This window comes from Numida meleagris, chromosome 4 (assembly GCF_002078875.1).
Source record: "Numida meleagris isolate 19003 breed g44 Domestic line chromosome 4, NumMel1.0, whole genome shotgun sequence".
NCBI classification, from domain to species: domain Eukaryota; kingdom Metazoa; phylum Chordata; class Aves; order Galliformes; family Numididae; genus Numida; species Numida meleagris.
The window spans coordinates 22860537-22878903 of record NC_034412.1 but is presented as its reverse complement, the minus strand read 5'-3'; the positions used below and the strand labels follow the sequence as shown (position 1 = coordinate 22878903).

Here is an 18367-nt window from a genome sequence, read left to right as displayed (position 1 = left end):
AAGGAGTTTCCCATTAAGGTTTTCTCCCTGTTGATGATCAGCAGTGCTTACAAAATATGCCCCTTGGTCACCACTGGGTCTCAGTGTTCCTCACCACTTCTCTTTCTATTGGAGAGTATATTTTGCATTAAGATGAGAGATAAGATGAATTCGTTTTACTGTCAGCATTATTAAAGGCTTAAAGATAGAAATGATTGGTTCTAATTGGATCTCAGCACCCAGGTTGTTCTAGTGATGAAAACTTCTATTAGGTTTCTATAATTGTGTTAGAAGTTATAGCCCCGCGCTAATATTGAAGCAAGAGAAACTGCCAGGTTCTGTGCAGTACAGTACTGACCTGATAGTACTGCAAGGGGAGTGGGACTTGCTCTTTGCCGGTCTTTTAATGCTCCTTAACTGTCAGGGGCTTAGTGCTGTTTCTGTTTGAGAGTGCCCTCTATATCACTTTTGCTCTGGACCAGCAAAAACTACTCTTCCAGCTCCTATAGTGTTCATCTGAGGATGTAGAGGGGTGGGGAGTCCCAGGGTGTGGTTTCAACTGATCTTTGTACTCATGGTTTTCTGGAAGAGATGTGTGATGCCTTGATGCAAAGAGGATCAGTGGGTGCAGAACTGACAGCTGAGTTGCTTCCTTGTGCAGGTTCTGCAGGCAACTAGGGGCACTGCACTTTGATCTTTTCCAGTACAGGTCTGAGATTTGCAAAGGTCTTTCATAGAAGACCTCAGAGGACTGCTGCAAGGGGAAGTGTTCTGCGAGCCCTCTGCTCTTGGACCTGCTTTTTGAAACTGACCTAGTGGTTCAGCAGTCTGCATTATAATGTCACATACACACCATGCTGCCAACTCAGAAGTGGTCTTTTTCTGATCTCTGGTTCCATGTGACAGATCAAACATATGCTCATGAGGCAAGCAGGAGTTAAAATTAGCCTGGCCAAGAAGCTAATTTCAATCAAAACCAGCTTCTCTAGCACACAAGAGCAGGAGAGCATGCTCAGCTGGTGGTGAGTGTGCATCCCTCCTGCTGCTCTTCCAGCTGCCAGCACGACATAGTCACATCCTCCCTGCGCCTCAGCTTGTGTGGGCAGAGTCAGCATTCTTATTCCTAAAATTACTTAAAGTGACGCAAATCCACCTCCAAAGCAATATCTTGAGTCAGCCCAGTCTGTCACAACCTTTTTTGTTTTGTGAACTGAAATCAAAATGTAGGTTTATTGAAATATTTCACTTTTTGCTTTGACTCTTTTACATAAACTAGCTGTGCTTTCAGGAGAGTTGTTAAAAGCTGGAAGAAACATTTTCAGATCAACTGTGATGTTTTCAGCAGGTCGGTGTTTTTATATTTTTCGGCAAGGCAGATTTGTTGAAGCTCCTCCCTGTGGTTTCACTCTCAGGGAGCTGTTGGCCTGATGCTGACCCTGAGCACATCTTGTTTGGATGCTGTGTTACAAGATTTTCAGGTGGTGTGGTGTACCCTGTTACCTATTTCTTCATCCTTGTTAACTGTATGTGCCATCTTACCGTGCCTTAATCTGCATGGCCAGATGGTGATGATCGCTTGTTAATGTTTGTGTCCTGAGTGAAATCTTTGGGAGGAAGACTTAGTTGTGGAGAGTCAGGGCCATTCTTGTTCAGTCATGCCCACTGGTTGCAGTTCTGTTGCCTGGGGTGAGGCCATCAGCAGTGATATAACAGCAGGGATCCCCTCAGTGCTGGTGAACTGGGGTCTGGCTGGAGCAGCTGTGTGGTAAGATGGCCCATGCTGATGCCGTGCTCTGTCAGGTATCCAGGCATCCATTCACGCTTCTGTGAGGAGTTTGTTGAATGGCGAGACCAAGCCTCCTGCAGCCTCTGCCATGGGGAAGGGGCAGTTCCTGTCCCAAAGTTGTGCAGGGGTAGGAGAAAAGATGTGCAGGCAGCAGCAGCCTGGGCCCACCCAGCCTAGTGGCCCCTTCCCTGCCAGCTGCCATCCTCGCTGTGAGGTGAAGGGAAGTCAGCTCCAGACACGTGCTGTCACAGCATCTCATTGGGAAGTTCTTATCTTGCTTTGCTGATGATTGCACTGGAAATGGTTCCTTTCTAATATTTTTTTTTTTGCTATTTTGACTCAGATGTGTTTGTAGGTTTTTTTTTTTGTTTTGTTTTGGGCTTTTTTGGTTGTTTGGATTTTTTTGCACATCTGTTTTTAGAGTTGCTCTCACTATTTAGTAGACACTTGTGGATTTTTTTTTTGTTTGCTTTTTTTTGTTTTCCCCACTTAAAACATGTGTTACATGAAGCAGAGGAATATTTCTGTCCGTAACAGCTCCTTTCCAGAACTTATGGCTCCCGAGAATATCATAGTGCATGGCAAATAGCGCCCAAATGTCTGCTACAACTCTGTGTAATGTAGATTTCCTTATCAAGGATACTAAACATACTGACACAAAGACAAGAAAATGAAAAAGAAGGTAGAACCAAAAATAGTCCACAAAAGTTAAGAAATTTTTAATAGACTTTAAAATTTTCTGTAGCTTCAAGGTAGAAATGACTTCAGGGCCTTTGTTAAATATAGGTGGGCCATTACTTGCTCTCAGAAATACTAAGGTTACTGTTAGACAGGTGGAGATCTGCCTGTGTATAACTAAGCTTATAACCAGGTTTTTTTTTAGTTTACATAAATGCCTGTTGATGCTTAGTACTATTCAAGCTCAGAAGTTGAAGTACTTCTTACAGGCATTTCATATCACTTGATATATATAAATGTAGCATCATAGTTTCTTATCTTTGGCCCTACATAGATAAATGCAGGCTGCTACAGAAATGGATTCCATTTTGTGGCAACTATTGGTGCTTGCTTTTCTGTTCTTGCTTTTTGTTGTTTTGGAAATCTGATTCAGAAAGGGGCTAAGCATGTCAGAACTAGAGAGAAAAGGAAAAAAAAAAGCCAAGTTTTTGGAAAACACTAATGCTTTTATTTATTTTGAGCTGCTTAAAAGTTTACAGATTTTGAGTGCTTTCCACTAGTGTAGGAGGTGAGTAGGCAGTTCCTTGAAGCACTGCATGGTGCATACTGGATCCTAATTTGAGGCATGGTTTTCACTCAAATGTTAAAAGGCCTCATGCCTTTAGCATGAGTTGTGCACTGGAGGCGTTACCCCTTCAAATGTGCATCTTCAGTGATTTTGCTGACTCCTTGTGTTGTATTTAGGTGATTTTGTGCCTAATGTGTTTTGCTGGTATTTTTTTAACTTGGTTATTGCTTTGACATCAGGAAGCATTATTTATTTTAATGGTGTTTGTTCCCTTTCTTTTAATAGAGTCAGATTTACAGATCTGTCAAGATAGAGTGCCAACATGTTGCACCAAAAGAATGGAAGAAAGCTACCAGGCAGCTGTTCGAAGAGAGAGGACGCAGAGTATCCAGGTGCTGAATTTTGAACTGAAGTACATGATTGTTGGCCACACTACAGCTTTTCAAGGTAGGAACTTTTGAAGTACTCCAGTCCCATGATGAACAGCTTGTAAAATCATCCCATACAAAGTAAAGAAAAGCTGTTTTTGTTCTTCATATTGCATTGCATACTGTAGTCACAGGCTTCTTGTTTACTTCCTTGCTCTTTAATGATCTTGCCTTTGGAAAAAAGTGATGGCACATAGTCTTGGCTGTTAAATTTAAGTATCTGCCTAAATCTAATCAGGTTTAGATTAGCCCTAATTCCTGAAATCATTTAAAAAAAGATTTGTGTGGATTTTTCAAGGCATTTTCAAATGTCATTTAAGTGCCTGATAGTTTTTTGTGCCTTTTGATACTCTTATGTCATCAAATCATTTACAGATGTAGAAAGTTAAATCAAAATTTACTTTTTGAAGCTGAAGAATGAGTGCTCTAACTGATGTGTCAAATGAAAGTACAGTTTTCTCTGCTTTTTAAAATGTTTCACTACCTAACAGGTAACATGCAGGGACCTCCTGTTTTCTAGAATTACGGCCACACTGTTGAATGTGCATGCATGAAGGATTCTGCAGTGAAAATCTGTTCTCATAAATCATGATGTTTTCGAAGATGTTTGCTCTAACGTGTTAATACAGGTTTACGTAGTTTCTTCAAACCCTTGTTGTACTGTTAGGGAAGTGGTTGTGTAGGATTATGCATTGTGAACTGTTGCGCACTGGACTTTCTCTAGAACGGCATTTAAGCATAGGCTGTGAATGTTAAATGTGAGATTGATTAAATCAGTCATTGAGTGATGAATCCAGCTTGCTGACTTTGTGGGACTAATGTGCTTAATTTTATCTTACTATTTTGCTGTATTTAGTGCTGAGCACCTTCATGGAATGGGTTTTGAAAACAAGCCAGTAGTTATCAAAATACAGTGTTGAGGTTTATATGATTAAGCTTGTTGTTATAAGGCACTTATTTTATCAAATAGTAGATTTTTTTTTGTCTAGTTTCTTCCATTTGTAAAATACTATTTAAAAAGTGATTGTCAATGAATAAAAGATGGCATATTATCTAAAATTTACAGTAATTGATGCTAGATGTTATTGAAGATGTGTAAATGCAAGGTGAAAAAAAAATCTGTTTTTGATTGCTTACTTCTTTTTTCTGTTCTGTACCTATGAGTGAAAAATGTCATTTTGGTTTATTCACTATCAGATTTTGAAAATGTTTTAGTAACTCCCATGATTTAAAATTTTGGTTTGAGGGCTCTTTGGAGGAGCACTGTAGTAAAAGTGTCCCTGTGTTGAAGAGGTGTCTGTTGGCATTGTTAAATGCTGGTGAGTTATTCAAGCAGTCTTTCAGTATCGTGACAGAGATAAGGTCAGAATAGATTAACCTACTATCCCCTTTAGGTCAAGCTAGTGGCTGTATGGTCCATTGATGAGGAAGCCTTTTTATGAAATGAAAGTGGCTTGACATTTCACACAGTTTAAATTTACAGGCATGTCCTGGAAGTGGGTAAGTAGGTGGTTTGTACCTTGTTATGTCTAGCCTTCTGTCTGTGTTAAATGGAACATTCAAAAATGCAAGTTTGCTTTATTGCATTGGGAGCTGCATTGTCCTTTGGTTTTGTCCCAGGTGTCAGTGAAAAGCCTCTTTATCTATCCTGTGTCTTACAAACATTCTGTTGCTGTGTATAGTACTGTGTGAGATACTTAATGAGAGGGAAGATCTTTGCACTGAGTTAACTTTTGGTCTGCTTCGGTTTGTTGTTCTTTTGAATGGTGAGAGTGCCAAAAGCACATTTAAAGTCTTAACAACAATAAATTCCTTATTTTAAGAAGCTCTCAGGTGCCTTTCGGATTTCATATTTCTTACGGTAATGGGAACTCATTTGGACTTGTGAAAAATAGCAGTTTTCTTGTTTGTATGTGGTATTGTTTACTTGTGTGGTTTTCATGTGCAAAACTTTCTTTTATGAACTCACACTTTTCACAGTGTTAGAAACACACACCTTTGGTAGTGTTAGCATAGTCAAAGCAAAGCAGTAGTTAGTCCTCTTAATTGCTTTCTGTGCACTTGTGACACACAGTACTGTTAATACTATACTGATGAAATAACTTTCAAGACGAGTATGGTACAAAAAGTTGATTTTCAGGAGTCCAACTTTTAATGTGGTGATGGGAATTAAACTTTAGTAGGAAGAGAGCACAGCTTTTGTAGAGAGTGAGGCTTTTTGTTGTTGTTTGTTTTGTTTTACATTCCTATCCCCTTATTTTCTTTCATGGAAGTCCAAAGACATTTCTGAGGGCTGATAATTAGATACCACAAGTATTAATGAGAAAGAGCTTTTTCATGTGAATAGGAGTTTTAATAGAAATTCAGTTAAGAATTCCCTCTACAATGCCTGGGTGCTGCAGGCAGCTGTGGACATCTTGATCTGAAGAGATTCTATTTTCTTTAATTGAAAATATTATGTAAGTAATTTTGCCCGCAGCTGAAGTAAGGCAATTTTCACTGGTGCCAGAGCTAGATCTGCAAAAATTTTAGTCTGTAAGATTTGATTAAATATACTGCAGCTGTGGGCAGGCTTGTTATGTTTGGGCTAATGCCTGTTCCTACATATGGTCAGCCTTAGAACTACAGTTTCATGCTGCTGTTTTTCTCCCTTTTAAGTCTTTGATATTAGTGACGCAGTATTTGCTCAAACACTTCATAAATCAATCTTCTGTTTGTGTGTTTTTTGTTTGAACTCCTTTGTCTAATGCTGTTGCATGTAATTAGGGTAGGCAGAGGCACACTGACATCAGCTGCAGGGTTAGTTTGTTCCATCCAAAAATCTTTCTCCATCTTTGCACCCATGGCTGCAGGCTAGAAATGCACAGGGTGACGATTTAAACAAATGATCAAACAGGATACTTTAATTTTGTAACTCACTTTCCTCTTTGACAACCAGAATGTTTTCCTTTGAAATTGCTCTTTTTTCATCCTAACCGTTTTTTAGACTTGCATATTAGCAAATGTATTGCTTTAGCTTAGATTTGAATGGATGTGTTTCTTATTTCTTGTGGTGATACTACATGTTCCTTGGCACAGTTATTCTTCTGTTCCCTGTTGTTCCCCACTCGTCTCATCAGTTCACTCATGCAAATAGCTGCACTCCTTGGGGACGGGTCCAAACAAGGCAACTTTGATTCATTGTTTGTGGATTAAAAGTGGTGTGGCTGTGCAGGCTGAAAGTTGCTGTCAGAAGAGCTATCAATAGTCTGATAGGAAAGCTTTGTTGTGGGCAGGCAGCAGAGAGAAACCTGCCATCCCTTTTCCATATCCTTTATGGAGTGCTAACAGGTGCTGTGTAAGGACCCACAGAAAGCTTGACTGTGCTCCTGTTTTATGCTGAGGTTAATTTGAGGTAATGAGAGTCCAAACATTGGTAATTTATTTGCTCTGCTGATGGTCTCTGCAAAGAGACATAGCGAGATACTTTGAAACCTACACACTTCATTCACCAAATTAGGAGGTAATCAGAGATACAGTGAAAAGCTTGGCAGTTTCCAGAAAAAAAAAATAAAAAATTGTTATTATTTGCTGTACTTTTTACTTTCACAGCATGGAGTAGAAATTGTTCACTGCCTATGAAGGGAAATCTTTCATAAAATAGGGTAGTTATAAAGCGATGCTTTTGTGTTGTTCCTCCAAAATAGCATTCCTTTGGCTTTCTGTTAGGGGGCCCAGGTGTTCCAATATCCTCCCTCCTGCAGAAGAATAAAACAGCTTTGTAATATTGTGCTTATCTCCTTCCTAACTGTGAAGGGTTTGAGAGAAGCTGTGGTTGTATTCTTTATACTGGGTGGGGAGATGGGAGTTGGATGAGGTCTTTGTTGCTATTTTTAGTAGCAGAAGCTGCTGCTGTGGCACTGCTGTTGTAAATACATTGTTCTGCTCTGTTGTCATCTGATTGCAGCTGACAACTGAAAAGGACATGAATGATACAAGATAATGGGGAGAACTAGTGGTAGCAGAGATCGAGCCCGGAACTCCTGGTTCTCAATGAAAGGCCTGAAAGTAAAAATCCAGTTGATCCAAAAAATCCCTAAGCACAAAGTTCCTGATCTGGCTGTTTCTCTGGTAAACTGGATGAGTCAGGTGGCTTCTGTAGGTCATGGGTTTGATACCAGTACTGGTGATAAGTACTGTCTAGTCCAACTGACCTGAACATTTCCGGAAACAAGTGCACAGGCTCACAGACATACGGAGTCAAACATTATAAATTTTAATTGGCTGAGTTGCAGTATTGCTGGCATTTATTTCTACTGAACTTAGAAATGTCAGCTTGAAATATAGGTGACTGGCTAATGGTGCTAACACACAATGAAATTTACAAAATTAAAACAAAAATAAAAACAAAAGATACTAGTTTGGAGAAGTGCACTCTGTTTTGTAGTTAATTAGTATATGCAGTGTAGTCACAATGCTGGAAGCAGATACAGTCCAAAATCAGAAAAAAAAAAAAAAAAAAAAGCTAACCAGCACCAAGAGACACCCACCAAGCATCACCATCACACCTTTGGTTTGCTTTGCTTACTAATGGATTGCAGAAACAGATTTAATTAGTACTTTTCATAATCTTTTAATTAGTACTTTTCATAATCTTGTATTACTTGGTCTTTTACTCTAACCATTTGTTACCCACCCCTTTCTGCTTTTATAAACCTGCTAAGTAGTGTTTTGTACTCGGATGACCTTTGAGCTGAAAGCTTGCCAAGATGTATAATTTTGTTTTGGCTCATTGCAAAAATGACTTCATGCAGAGAAAAGAAATAAGAGGCTTCATTAGAGTATTTCTCTCCACCTCCTGCATGCTGTTTATTCCTGTTCTCATTCCAGTGGGCCAAACAATCTGTGTTTTCTAGCAGGAATGACAGCCTGTTTTACATAAGTAGCCTAAGGAAGGCTAGAATATTCCTTTTTAGCTGTAGCTTCATGTGGGCAAACTTTGTGCACTTAGCCTACTATTGTTTGCCTGCTGCTCTTCTTTGCTGAAACATACAGAGCTCTTTAAATGGTACTTTCTGTCTATATCTTGAAGCACTGTTGAAAAGGACTTTGCTGTTGTTTTGTCAGTGCTAGAGATGGATAAAGTGAGGCACTGGGGAGGGAGTTGTCCTTCCAAAAGTGACAAAAGAGCCCATAGGCATGGCCAAGAGTGCACCACAGCTTATCTTAGTGAAATCTTCTGATCCCTTATTTAAAAAAAAAAAAAAGCGTTAATGATTTCTAGAGACCGTAGTGGGGAAAGTAATTTTGGCTGCCTGTAATCTCCTGAATGAGATCCTCATTTTGTTCTTGATCTTGCACAGTTGGACTTCTTCACCCTGACTGCGGATCAGGTCAGTATGGTGGAGAGGGCAGTATGAGGAAGCGGCATTCTGCATCAGCACTTTCATAAGATTCCTCTGCCTTTGTATTTTGGTAATGCTTAAATGGTCATAACCCAGTGTGCTTACCATGCTGTCATCGGAGGGAATTCCCCAGGTTTGCGATCCACTGTAAAACTGTTCGATGTAGGTGGAGGCAATTAAAGAACTGTAGGTAGGAGAGCCAAAGCCCATTAGGAATGAATGGCCTGTGTAACCAAGAAACTTGTGCGCAGTGGTGCTGAAGAATCACCTTTAAGAGACACAATCATCTGATTCTACCATGCTGCTTTTTGTCCCCATTATTGGTGCCATATTAATTGAAATGTCAGTAACTGCCTCACACTGAGTAAGGCTGTAGGGCCACTTAAAGGTTTTGTGCAGTGGCAAGGTAAATCAGAAATATGAGCAGTGGATCTTCTTCCTTTTTTGTACCTTACTGTTCCTTGATGAATAATAATTTATGAGCTTTGAGTTGAGGCTGAAATGTACCTGTTACAATTGTGCAATTATCCCTTGTTGCCCTTCCCCTCCATCCATTATTTCCTCTCTTTAAACAAGCTGTCATTTGGGTGCCACAAAAATTGGCAATGTTGACGACATGCTGACCACAATTTTAGTATGCGTAAGGCTACTTGCTATAAATATGCTGGATAGTATTTCCATTGTGCCATCTGATTCCGAAGTTTTATTGCTAAAAATGTATTATTCCCAGTATAAATATTCATCTTCTATATGCCATTTATGGCTTTAGAACTTGATATTTAGCTAAAATTTCAGTCTTGGTCTGCATATGGGGTGGGAGAAGGGATGCTAAATTCTTTTTGTTAAAGTGTCCTTTTTTCAGCAAAATATAAAAATAATTTCATATGTGGTATTTCCTAAAGCACTCACTTTTATCTTATGAACATGCAAAATTAAAAGAAAACTTTGAGATGTACCAGGGACTGGTAGTAAATATTAGCATAAAATTGTGAATGGCAATTATTAACGTCACGGTGCAAACCGTGCATTTTACCTCTACCTTCTCAGAAGCTGGGTGCGCACTTCGCTCAAGATTCTAGATTCAGAGATATGTTTTCATGTTATATGTTTCTTACCTGGTATCTTGTATTGTTCTGTTTTTCCTAAAAAATGGAATCACTGTGATGGTCATAGAATCACAGAATTGTTTGTTTTGGAAGAGACCTTTAAAGGTTATTTTATCCAACTCCCCTGCAGTGAACGGGGACACCTACAGCTCCATCAGGTGCTCAGAGCACTGTCCCGCCTGACCTTGATTGTCACCAAGGATGGGGCATCCACCACATCTCTGGGCAACCTGTGCCAGTGCCTCACCACTCTTACTGTAAAAATCTTGTTCCTTATATCCAGTCTAAATCTCCTGTTTTAGTTTGAAACCATTCCCCCTTGTCCTGTCAGAGCAGACCCTGCTAATGAGTCTGTTCTCTTCTTTCTCACATCCTCCCTTTAGATACTGAAAGGCTGCTCTCTGGTTCTCCAAGGTGAACAACCCCAGCAAGTTGAGGGAGGTGATCCTGCCTCTCTATTGTATGATCTACTATGCATTAAAGGAACAATATAAGGAATGTGTTTTATTTTTATATACATGCAGGCTGGAAGTTAAATGTGAAAACAAAAAATAAACTGTTATCTTTAAGATTTTCTATAGTGCATATTCAGTGTAAAATGAATATATACAGGACTCTAAATGTCCTATGAGACAAAATAAAAAATCTTTTGATTTTTTTCCCTATACTGTTTCATCTCCCATTGTATGTGTTCTGAAAGTTGAGATTTTTTTTTTTTACTGTTATTTTGCTCTTTGTATCTGTTGTAGTTTCCATGGAAATAAATAGGAGGCATTAGTTGCGGAGCAGCCTACCTGCCTCTCCATGCTACTGATTGTGATGAAGAATTCAAGAAGGCATTATTTTTTTTATTCTTTCCTCCAATACAAAAACTATTTTTTTGTAGTGGTGACAGATTCGGAGCAAACAGAAGGGTCTTCTTTTTCAAGCAATACTAGTAGTTCAGAAGGGGAAAATGGTATGATTATTGTTAAGCACGGAGAGAACAGCTCTGGCTGAGAAAGCTGAGCTGCATACCTTTGGAAGATAGTATACTGGGAAAACTTTGTTGTGCTTTTGTCCTGTTCAGATACTTTCAAAATTGTGTCACTGGCCACTGTTGGAGATTGATCTATAGGAATATTCATTCTAATGCAGATTGTAATGATTGTTCTTGGACTAAATGCATGTTGTTATGAAGATTTCTACTTGACTTTTGCATTTCATGTCAAATGTAGTAGAGGGACCTTGTCGTTTTGTCAGAAGTTCATCACAATTAAAATGGTTTTTCTGTGACCAAACTGTCCTTTGCTTAGGTTTTTCTCTTCCCCTTCAGATTGAGCTGCACTATTTGTCTTTAGCTTGTGCTTTCTAATGGGATCATTATCTGCAAACTTGCTGTCCGTTTATCACAGCATTTTTGTCATGATCTATAATAATTGTCTTGCAAATTTAAATACTAGTTTTCTTCTTCACAAAGCTAAAATCTCACCAAACACTCCTAGTATTTGCATATTAATGATCATACCGTTTTTTAGATTCACACTGCTAGTGCCTATTCAGAATCCATCTGAAAAGATAGTTTTCCTAGCCATTCTCTCTTTGATACTGCTACTGTACTGCATCTGAAATAATGCCTTTCATCTTGTACTTCCCAGTGGAGGCCATAATGCTAGTCACTTGTGATTTGTGATCTAAATGTCAGTTACTGTCACAGACCAATAATGCCAACTTTTTCATTCACTTACCATAAAAATTCAGATGGCATTTTCTGTTTTATCCAGTGCTGTCTTCTGTGTTGGAGAAGCATGACCTGAAAAAATCACCTACAATTTCATTATCTTCCTTTAAATGCCATCTTTAAAACTCCCCTTAAGGTCAAGATAAACAAAATGCTTGTTAAAGTCAATCCAAAATATGCTGAAACTACTGCCCGCTACAACGACCAGTTTTGTCACACTTATGCCCTTTTTTGTCTTTCCTCCACTGTGTATGTTTATCTGTCAGATGTTGTTTGCCTTTCCTTTTATTGGCAGCTCTGAGGCAGGCACCATGTTTTATCCTGGCTCCCTTTTACCTGTGATCTTTGTGTTCTGTTAGCATCCCTAAGTACTATAGTAATGCAAATAACTGGAGCTTGACATTTTTTTGTGTGTTTCTGATTGCATTCCCCACCCTCCTACCTTGTCATTTGGTCAGCTTGTCAGAAAGATGAAATTACTGGTTTAAAAAATGAAAAAAAAAAAATCAAAAAGGGGAATAATGGGGAAGACTGCCAACTTTCATTAAAAAAAATCTAGACGACTTTGATATGCTTTCAAAATAGCAAATATAGGTGAAAGATTTAATGAAAACCTATGAAGAACGATTAATTCTAGCCTTGGACTGTAAATCACTGTCTTCCAAACTCTAGTAACAAAGATGATGTCCACAGAAATCTTTCTAGGATAACAAAAACTACTGACCATGTTGCATATAATGGATTTTTTCTTAAACATAATAAAAATTTTTATTGAGTCTTCTTTTTTGACACTGAGATGGCATGTCCCTAAAGAATGGCCACAAGCAAGCTGAAAGCCTGTGGGTGACAGAGACCGAGACAACGCAGGGAGTCTTGTGGTTGGTGTGTACTATAAGCTGCCTGATCAAGTGGAGCCTGTTGATGAAGCCTTCTTCTTCCAGCTACAGAATGCATCTCAATCACTCTCATCCTGCTGGGGACCAACCAACCTGACATCTGCTGAAACAGTAGCACGATGAGCTATAGGCAGTCCAGAATGCTCCTGGAATGCACTGGGGATAACTTCTTGAGCCAGGCATCATAGAATCATAGAATCATAGAATGGCCTGGTTTGAAAAGGACCTCAAAGATCTAGTTTCAACCTCCCTGTTGTGGGCAGGGTCGCCAAGCACTAGACCAGGCTACCCAGAGCCACATCCAGCTTGGCCTTGAATACTTCCAGGGATGGGGCATCCGCAACCTCTCTGGGCAACCTGTTCCAGTGCGTTACCACCCTCTGAGCGAAAAACTTCCTCCTAATATCTAACCTAAATCTCCTTTGTCTTAATTTAAAACCATTCCCCCTTGTCCTGTCACTATCAACCCATGTAAACAATTGTTCCACCTCCTGTTCATACACTCCCTTCAAGTACTGGAAGGTTTATATGCTCCCTTCAAGTACTGGAAGGATATCATAGAATCATAGAGTGGCTTAAGTTGGAAGAGATCTTAAAAATCATTGAGCTCTAACCCCCTGCCTTGGGCAGGGTTGCCAACCACTAGATTAGGCTGCCCAGGGCCCCATCCAGCCTGGCATTAGACACCTCCATGGTATTCAAGTAATAGCCCCGCCAGGAGGTATGCAATGCTAGACCTGTTACTCACCAATGCAAGTGAAGTGATTGCTGACATCAGGCCTGTAGTTGCCACACAATGTTGGAGTTCACACTCATGAAAGAAGTCTGACAGAATAAGTGTAAAATCAAGATGCTGAATTGTAGAACAGCCAACTTCCAGCTCTGCAGGGAGTTAGTCAAGAAAACCTGCTGGAAAACTGCCCTTAAAGAGAAGGGACCAGAGTTTGCAGGTCTCTAAGGAAGCTTTCCTTAGGGCACAAAGGAGGCAAAAGACTGACATGGCTGAATGGGGACCTGCTGGTGAAACTGGAGAGCAAGAAGAAAATGCACAGGCAGTGGAAACAGGGACAGATACCCTGGGAAGAGTATATAGGGATGTTGCTAGGCTGTGTAGGGTTGGCGTCAGGAAGGCCAAAGCTCAGTTGGAACTGAACTTGGCAGGGAATGTGAAGAAAAGCAGGAAGGACTTCTATGGGTACATCAACCAGAAAAGGAAAGTCCAGAGGGAATTAGCTGATGTAGTCATCCAGCCACTCTCAGTGATATTTGAAAAGTCATTGTGGTCAGGTGAAGTCCCTGGTGACTAGAAAAAAGGCAATGTCACACTCATTTTTAAGAAGGGTGGAAAGGATGACCTAGGGAACTACCATCCTGTCAGCCTGACCTCTGTGCTGGGGAAGATTTTGGAAGAGATCCTCCTAGAAGCTATGCAAAGGCATTTGGAAGAGAGGGAGATGATAAGGGAGAATTTGCATGGCTTCACCACGAGCAGATCCTGCCTGACCAACCTAGTTGCCTTTTCTAATGGTGTAACTATGTCAGTGGACGAGGCAAGAGCCACTGATGTCGTTTGTCTGGAGTTCAGTAAGGGCTTTGACATGATTCCCCATAACATCCTTCTCTCCAAATTAGAAAGATGGATTTGATGGATTTTTGGTGGTCTGTTTGATAGCCAAGGAACTAGTTGCAAGGTCATACCCAGAGTGATGGTCAATCCATGTCCAGATGGAGATCACCGGTGAGTGGTGTCCCTCAAAGGTCAGTACTGGGACTGATGCTGTTTCAAATCTTAATCAGTGACATTCATAGTGAGATCTATTGCTCCCGCAGCAAGTTTGCAGAAGACGCCAAGCTCTGTGGTGTGATCGACAAGTCTGAGGGATGGCGTGCCAACAGGGAGACCTAGACAGGCTGAGCAGTGGCCCAGGAGAACCTCATGAGGTTCAACAAATCCAAATGCAAGGTGTATACCTGGGTCCTGGCAACCCCTGCTACCAGTGCAACCTGGGGGGCGTAAGAATGGAGACTTCTCAGCCCTGCTGAAAAAGACTTGGGGGCTACTTGCGGATGGCAAGCTGAACATGAGTCAGCAATGTGCCCTTGCTGCCCAGAAAGCCGACTGTATCCTGGGCTATATCAAAAGAAGCATGGTCAGCAGGTGGAGGGATGTGATCGCGCCCTGATGAGACCTCACCTGGAGCACTGCATCCAGATGTGGAGTCCTCAGTACAGGAGAGACATAGACCTGTTGGAGTGTGTCCAGAGGAGGGCCACAAAAATGATCCAAGGGATGAAACACCTCTCCTACAAGGACAGGCTGAGAGACCTGAGACTGTTCAGTGTGAAGAAGAGAAGGCTCCAGGGAGACCTGATTGCAGTCTTTCAGTATCTGAAGGAGAATATTAGCAGGGTCTGTTGGGATAGGACAAGGGGAAATGGTTTCAAACTAAAACAGGGGAGATTTAGACTGGATATTAGGAGCAAGTTTTTTGCAATAAGGGTGGTGAGGGATTGGCACAAGTTGCCCAGATGGATGTTCTGTCTTTGGAGACATTCAAGGTCAGGCTGGATGGTGCTCTGAGCACCTTATGGAGCTGTAGGTGTCCCTGTTCATTTCTGGGAAGTTGGACAAAATGACCTTTGAAGGTCTCTTCCAACTCAAAAGATTCTATGACCTCATAGTGTGGTGACTGTAGCTTTGTGAGTAGTTCTTTGTTTTAGTTCTGCATGTTGTATGCAGGTTCACTTTATTAAATAGCTTGCAGTTGTTTTTCAAGCACACAGTGCACAGAACTGTGCTCGAGGATAGATAATGGATTTATTAGTTCTGCCAGAAGCATGTTTGGTAATAATTTTTGACTGCTTTGTATCATTATATTGCTTTGACTTTCAAGCAAAAGTGTTTTGTTGTTTATATATCTTTGTGATGGACTCTATGATAGAGTTGTTTGCTCTGAGGCTTTGAATAGATGGTATTATTCCCTGTGAGGTGATGAGAGAAATACATGTTAAATTCATCTTAAAGGAAACAATAAATCATCTAGGTAAGATGTCATCCAATTTAGCCTTAATAATCATCGTGCATACTGCCTTCCTGAGGGCATTTGGCTTTTGATGTCATCTGATACCAAGAATGTAAGCAATTTGGAGCAGAGACGGTCTCTTCATTATCTGTTTAAAAATGTGCTTCATTCAATTTGGGCAGGGCACATTGATGCTCGAATTAGAAATCTAGTGAACACACACATAGTGTTTGTATTCATCTTGTATCTCTGTGTTTCACCTGTGAGTTGCTGTAATTAACTTTCATCTTCTTCATTCTTTCCAGCACCTTGTCAGGTTGTTGACCATATCTCCTGAGTATGAATGCATGGTGAAAGTGTAATTCAATAAATCAATGAAAAGAATAGACCAGATAGAAAGAGCACACATGCCATTTGAAGAGAGTGTGCAGTTGTCCAAAGAAAGTGAAGAAACACTTGCAGAAAGTGGGAAAGTGAATCTGAGAACCAAGGCTTTACTACAGTTCTGTTGAGAGGGCAGTGTTTTTTCCTTTTGTTCCTGAGTTCCAGCTTAAGGTCTCTGTTCAGCCAGACCGGTCTTCTACCCTGACGGCTCGTCTTCTGTAACTGGGGTATGGTCAGCTCCTGCACCTTTAAAATAACTTCCTTAAAGTATTCCCAGCCGTCCTGGGCTCCCATGCCCTCTAGAACTGCCTCCCAAGGGACTCTCTCAACCATGGTCCGAAAGAGGCCAAAGTCGGCCCTCCGGAACTCTGCATCTGGCCTAGAAATCTCTTTCCCTGTCCTCTAAAAATTACAGTGCCCTCAATTCTCACAGAGAATCTCTTTGCCCAACAACTTTTTCCTGCATTTGTAAGATCTCACCTACTGCTCACTATTTATCTTCAGAAACGTAATTTCTCCTATTTTACCTAAGACTTTGCTAGGGGGACACTAGATTTTTTTTTTCCAGCTTCTAAGAGTGAAACTATCTCTTCTCTGCCCACAGCAGCACCCACTATGCTGCTGTGAATGGCAACTTGCAAATGTAAGAAATGAGTGATCTGTGTGATTGTAGTGTACTCTCGCATTCTCAGACTTTCACATACGCAATTGAAAACAGATGACCAAAACTTCTTTTCTGCTCTAAAGGTGGATTTTTCATTTCCAAGGAATCTGACATGGAAGACATAAAACAATGGTGCATGTCGTAGACTAGACAAATGGAAAACCTGGCAGAGGTAGAACTTCAAAAATCCTTCCAATGAGTACTTCTGAGTAGATCCTTTTCTCAGTTTTCCCTTCTCTCACTTTAAGTCCCCTGTATTTCAAGTTGGTCTTTATAAAAGATGTGTGAAATCTGACACACTTCAGTACCAACTAGTGACTTCATCCAGTTTTGAGGAAAGCAACTTTTAACTCAGGCTTGAAGACTGGGATTGAGTGGACAGATTTGAGTATCAGACATGCTGCTAAAACCCTGTTCCTCAAGTCCTACCTGCAAGTTCTTTAAGTTCGCCTTCAATAGTATCGTGTGTTTTCAGGCACAGAGCCTACAGGTCCAACATATGGTCTCTGCTGACAGAGAGATATAAATGAAGTCCTTAAAGCACACTTTCCACATCTGCGTTTAAAGCTCTGAAACTTAATACTCCTCTAATAATTTTCATATTGTTTGATTTATTCCCCATTTCACTGGGATCTAAAAAGTTACATAGTTTTGTTTATTTAAAAATACACTTCAGTATTTCTGAAAATTTGTCAGAATGTATTAAAAAACAAACAAACAAATGAAACAAACAAATGAAACAAAAAAAGAAATCATCCACAGGCAACAGGATTTACCCTACTGACAAAAACACAAAAACCAACCTAGCACAGCAGCTTCACTGAGATGTATTGTGCTAGAAAAAGTAAGGAGCCTCTCCAGCCAAAAGACATTACTACATTAAAAATTACATTGGATCAAAACATTTGATACCATTGTATTAAGGGAACTCAAGGAAAAACACCAAACTTACATGAATTTTTGTTCCCCCAAAACTATGTGTATGAAGCCAGCATCTGGTTTCCTTTATTAAAAGATTTTGTTCTTATTAAAAATAAGAATACCTTATTGACATGCTGTATAGTTGAAATCAATTTATTCTGTAGGCATTCACATCTAATATGGATATAATAAATAATATGACTGGAGAAGTCTTTAACATTTTTCATCAGGAAATTCTGCTGCCTAAAATGAGAAACTGTCCAGGGTTAAGGACATTTGACATGTGCAAGCACACTCCCAAAATGTGGCTGTATGCAGATGTTTTGGGATGGTCTGGGTATGGGGTTCCTTAGTAACAAGCTACAGCACTTAGAATTTGAAGAGCAAGGAACCGCCAGGTCTCTTGAGTGCTGCTAGTGTCAACCTATATGGGATTTTCAGTAGTATTTACATAGAATTCTAACAGTATCATTAGGTGACCTTCAACTAGAGATGTAAAAGATGTAGAGATGCAAAGCATGTTGCTTCTGTTCTGGGACAAAATAGGTTCAGTAATTCAGAGATGTCCAAAGACATTCACAGAGTTAAGATGCAGTCTGGCTCTGACTTGAATCAAGTCCCTGAATTTTAAATAAAAACACTAATCCCACTCAGGGACAGCAGGGAACACCCTTCAGGTGTAGCTTCAGGAATGCTGACTGAAAAGATTTCATTTTCCATAAAATGAAGGGGAGAATCTTCTTTTCTTTTCTTTTCTTTTCTTTTCTTTTCTTTTCTTTTCTTTTCTTTTCTTTTCTTTTCTTTTCTTTTCTTTTCTTTTCTTTTCTTTT

At 40.1% G+C, this 18367-nt stretch overlaps 1 protein-coding gene across 8 annotated transcripts in view; it reads left to right on the top strand.

Annotated features, from left to right (window-relative positions):
* The window catches only part of LOC110397772 (glypican-5-like), a 409202-nt gene that overhangs the window by 11271 nt on the left and 379564 nt on the right, over positions 1-18367 (top strand). For all 8 annotated transcript variants that reach the window (XR_002437961.1, XM_021394557.1, XM_021394558.1 and 5 more), the window contains exon 2: positions 3297-3458. Coding sequence is in view for 7 of the 8 variants with exons in the window: in XM_021394557.1 (XP_021250232.1) it covers positions 3297-3458 (162 nt within the window). In the remaining variant the exon portion in view is untranslated. The remainder of the gene's footprint in view (positions 1-3296; positions 3459-18367) is intronic.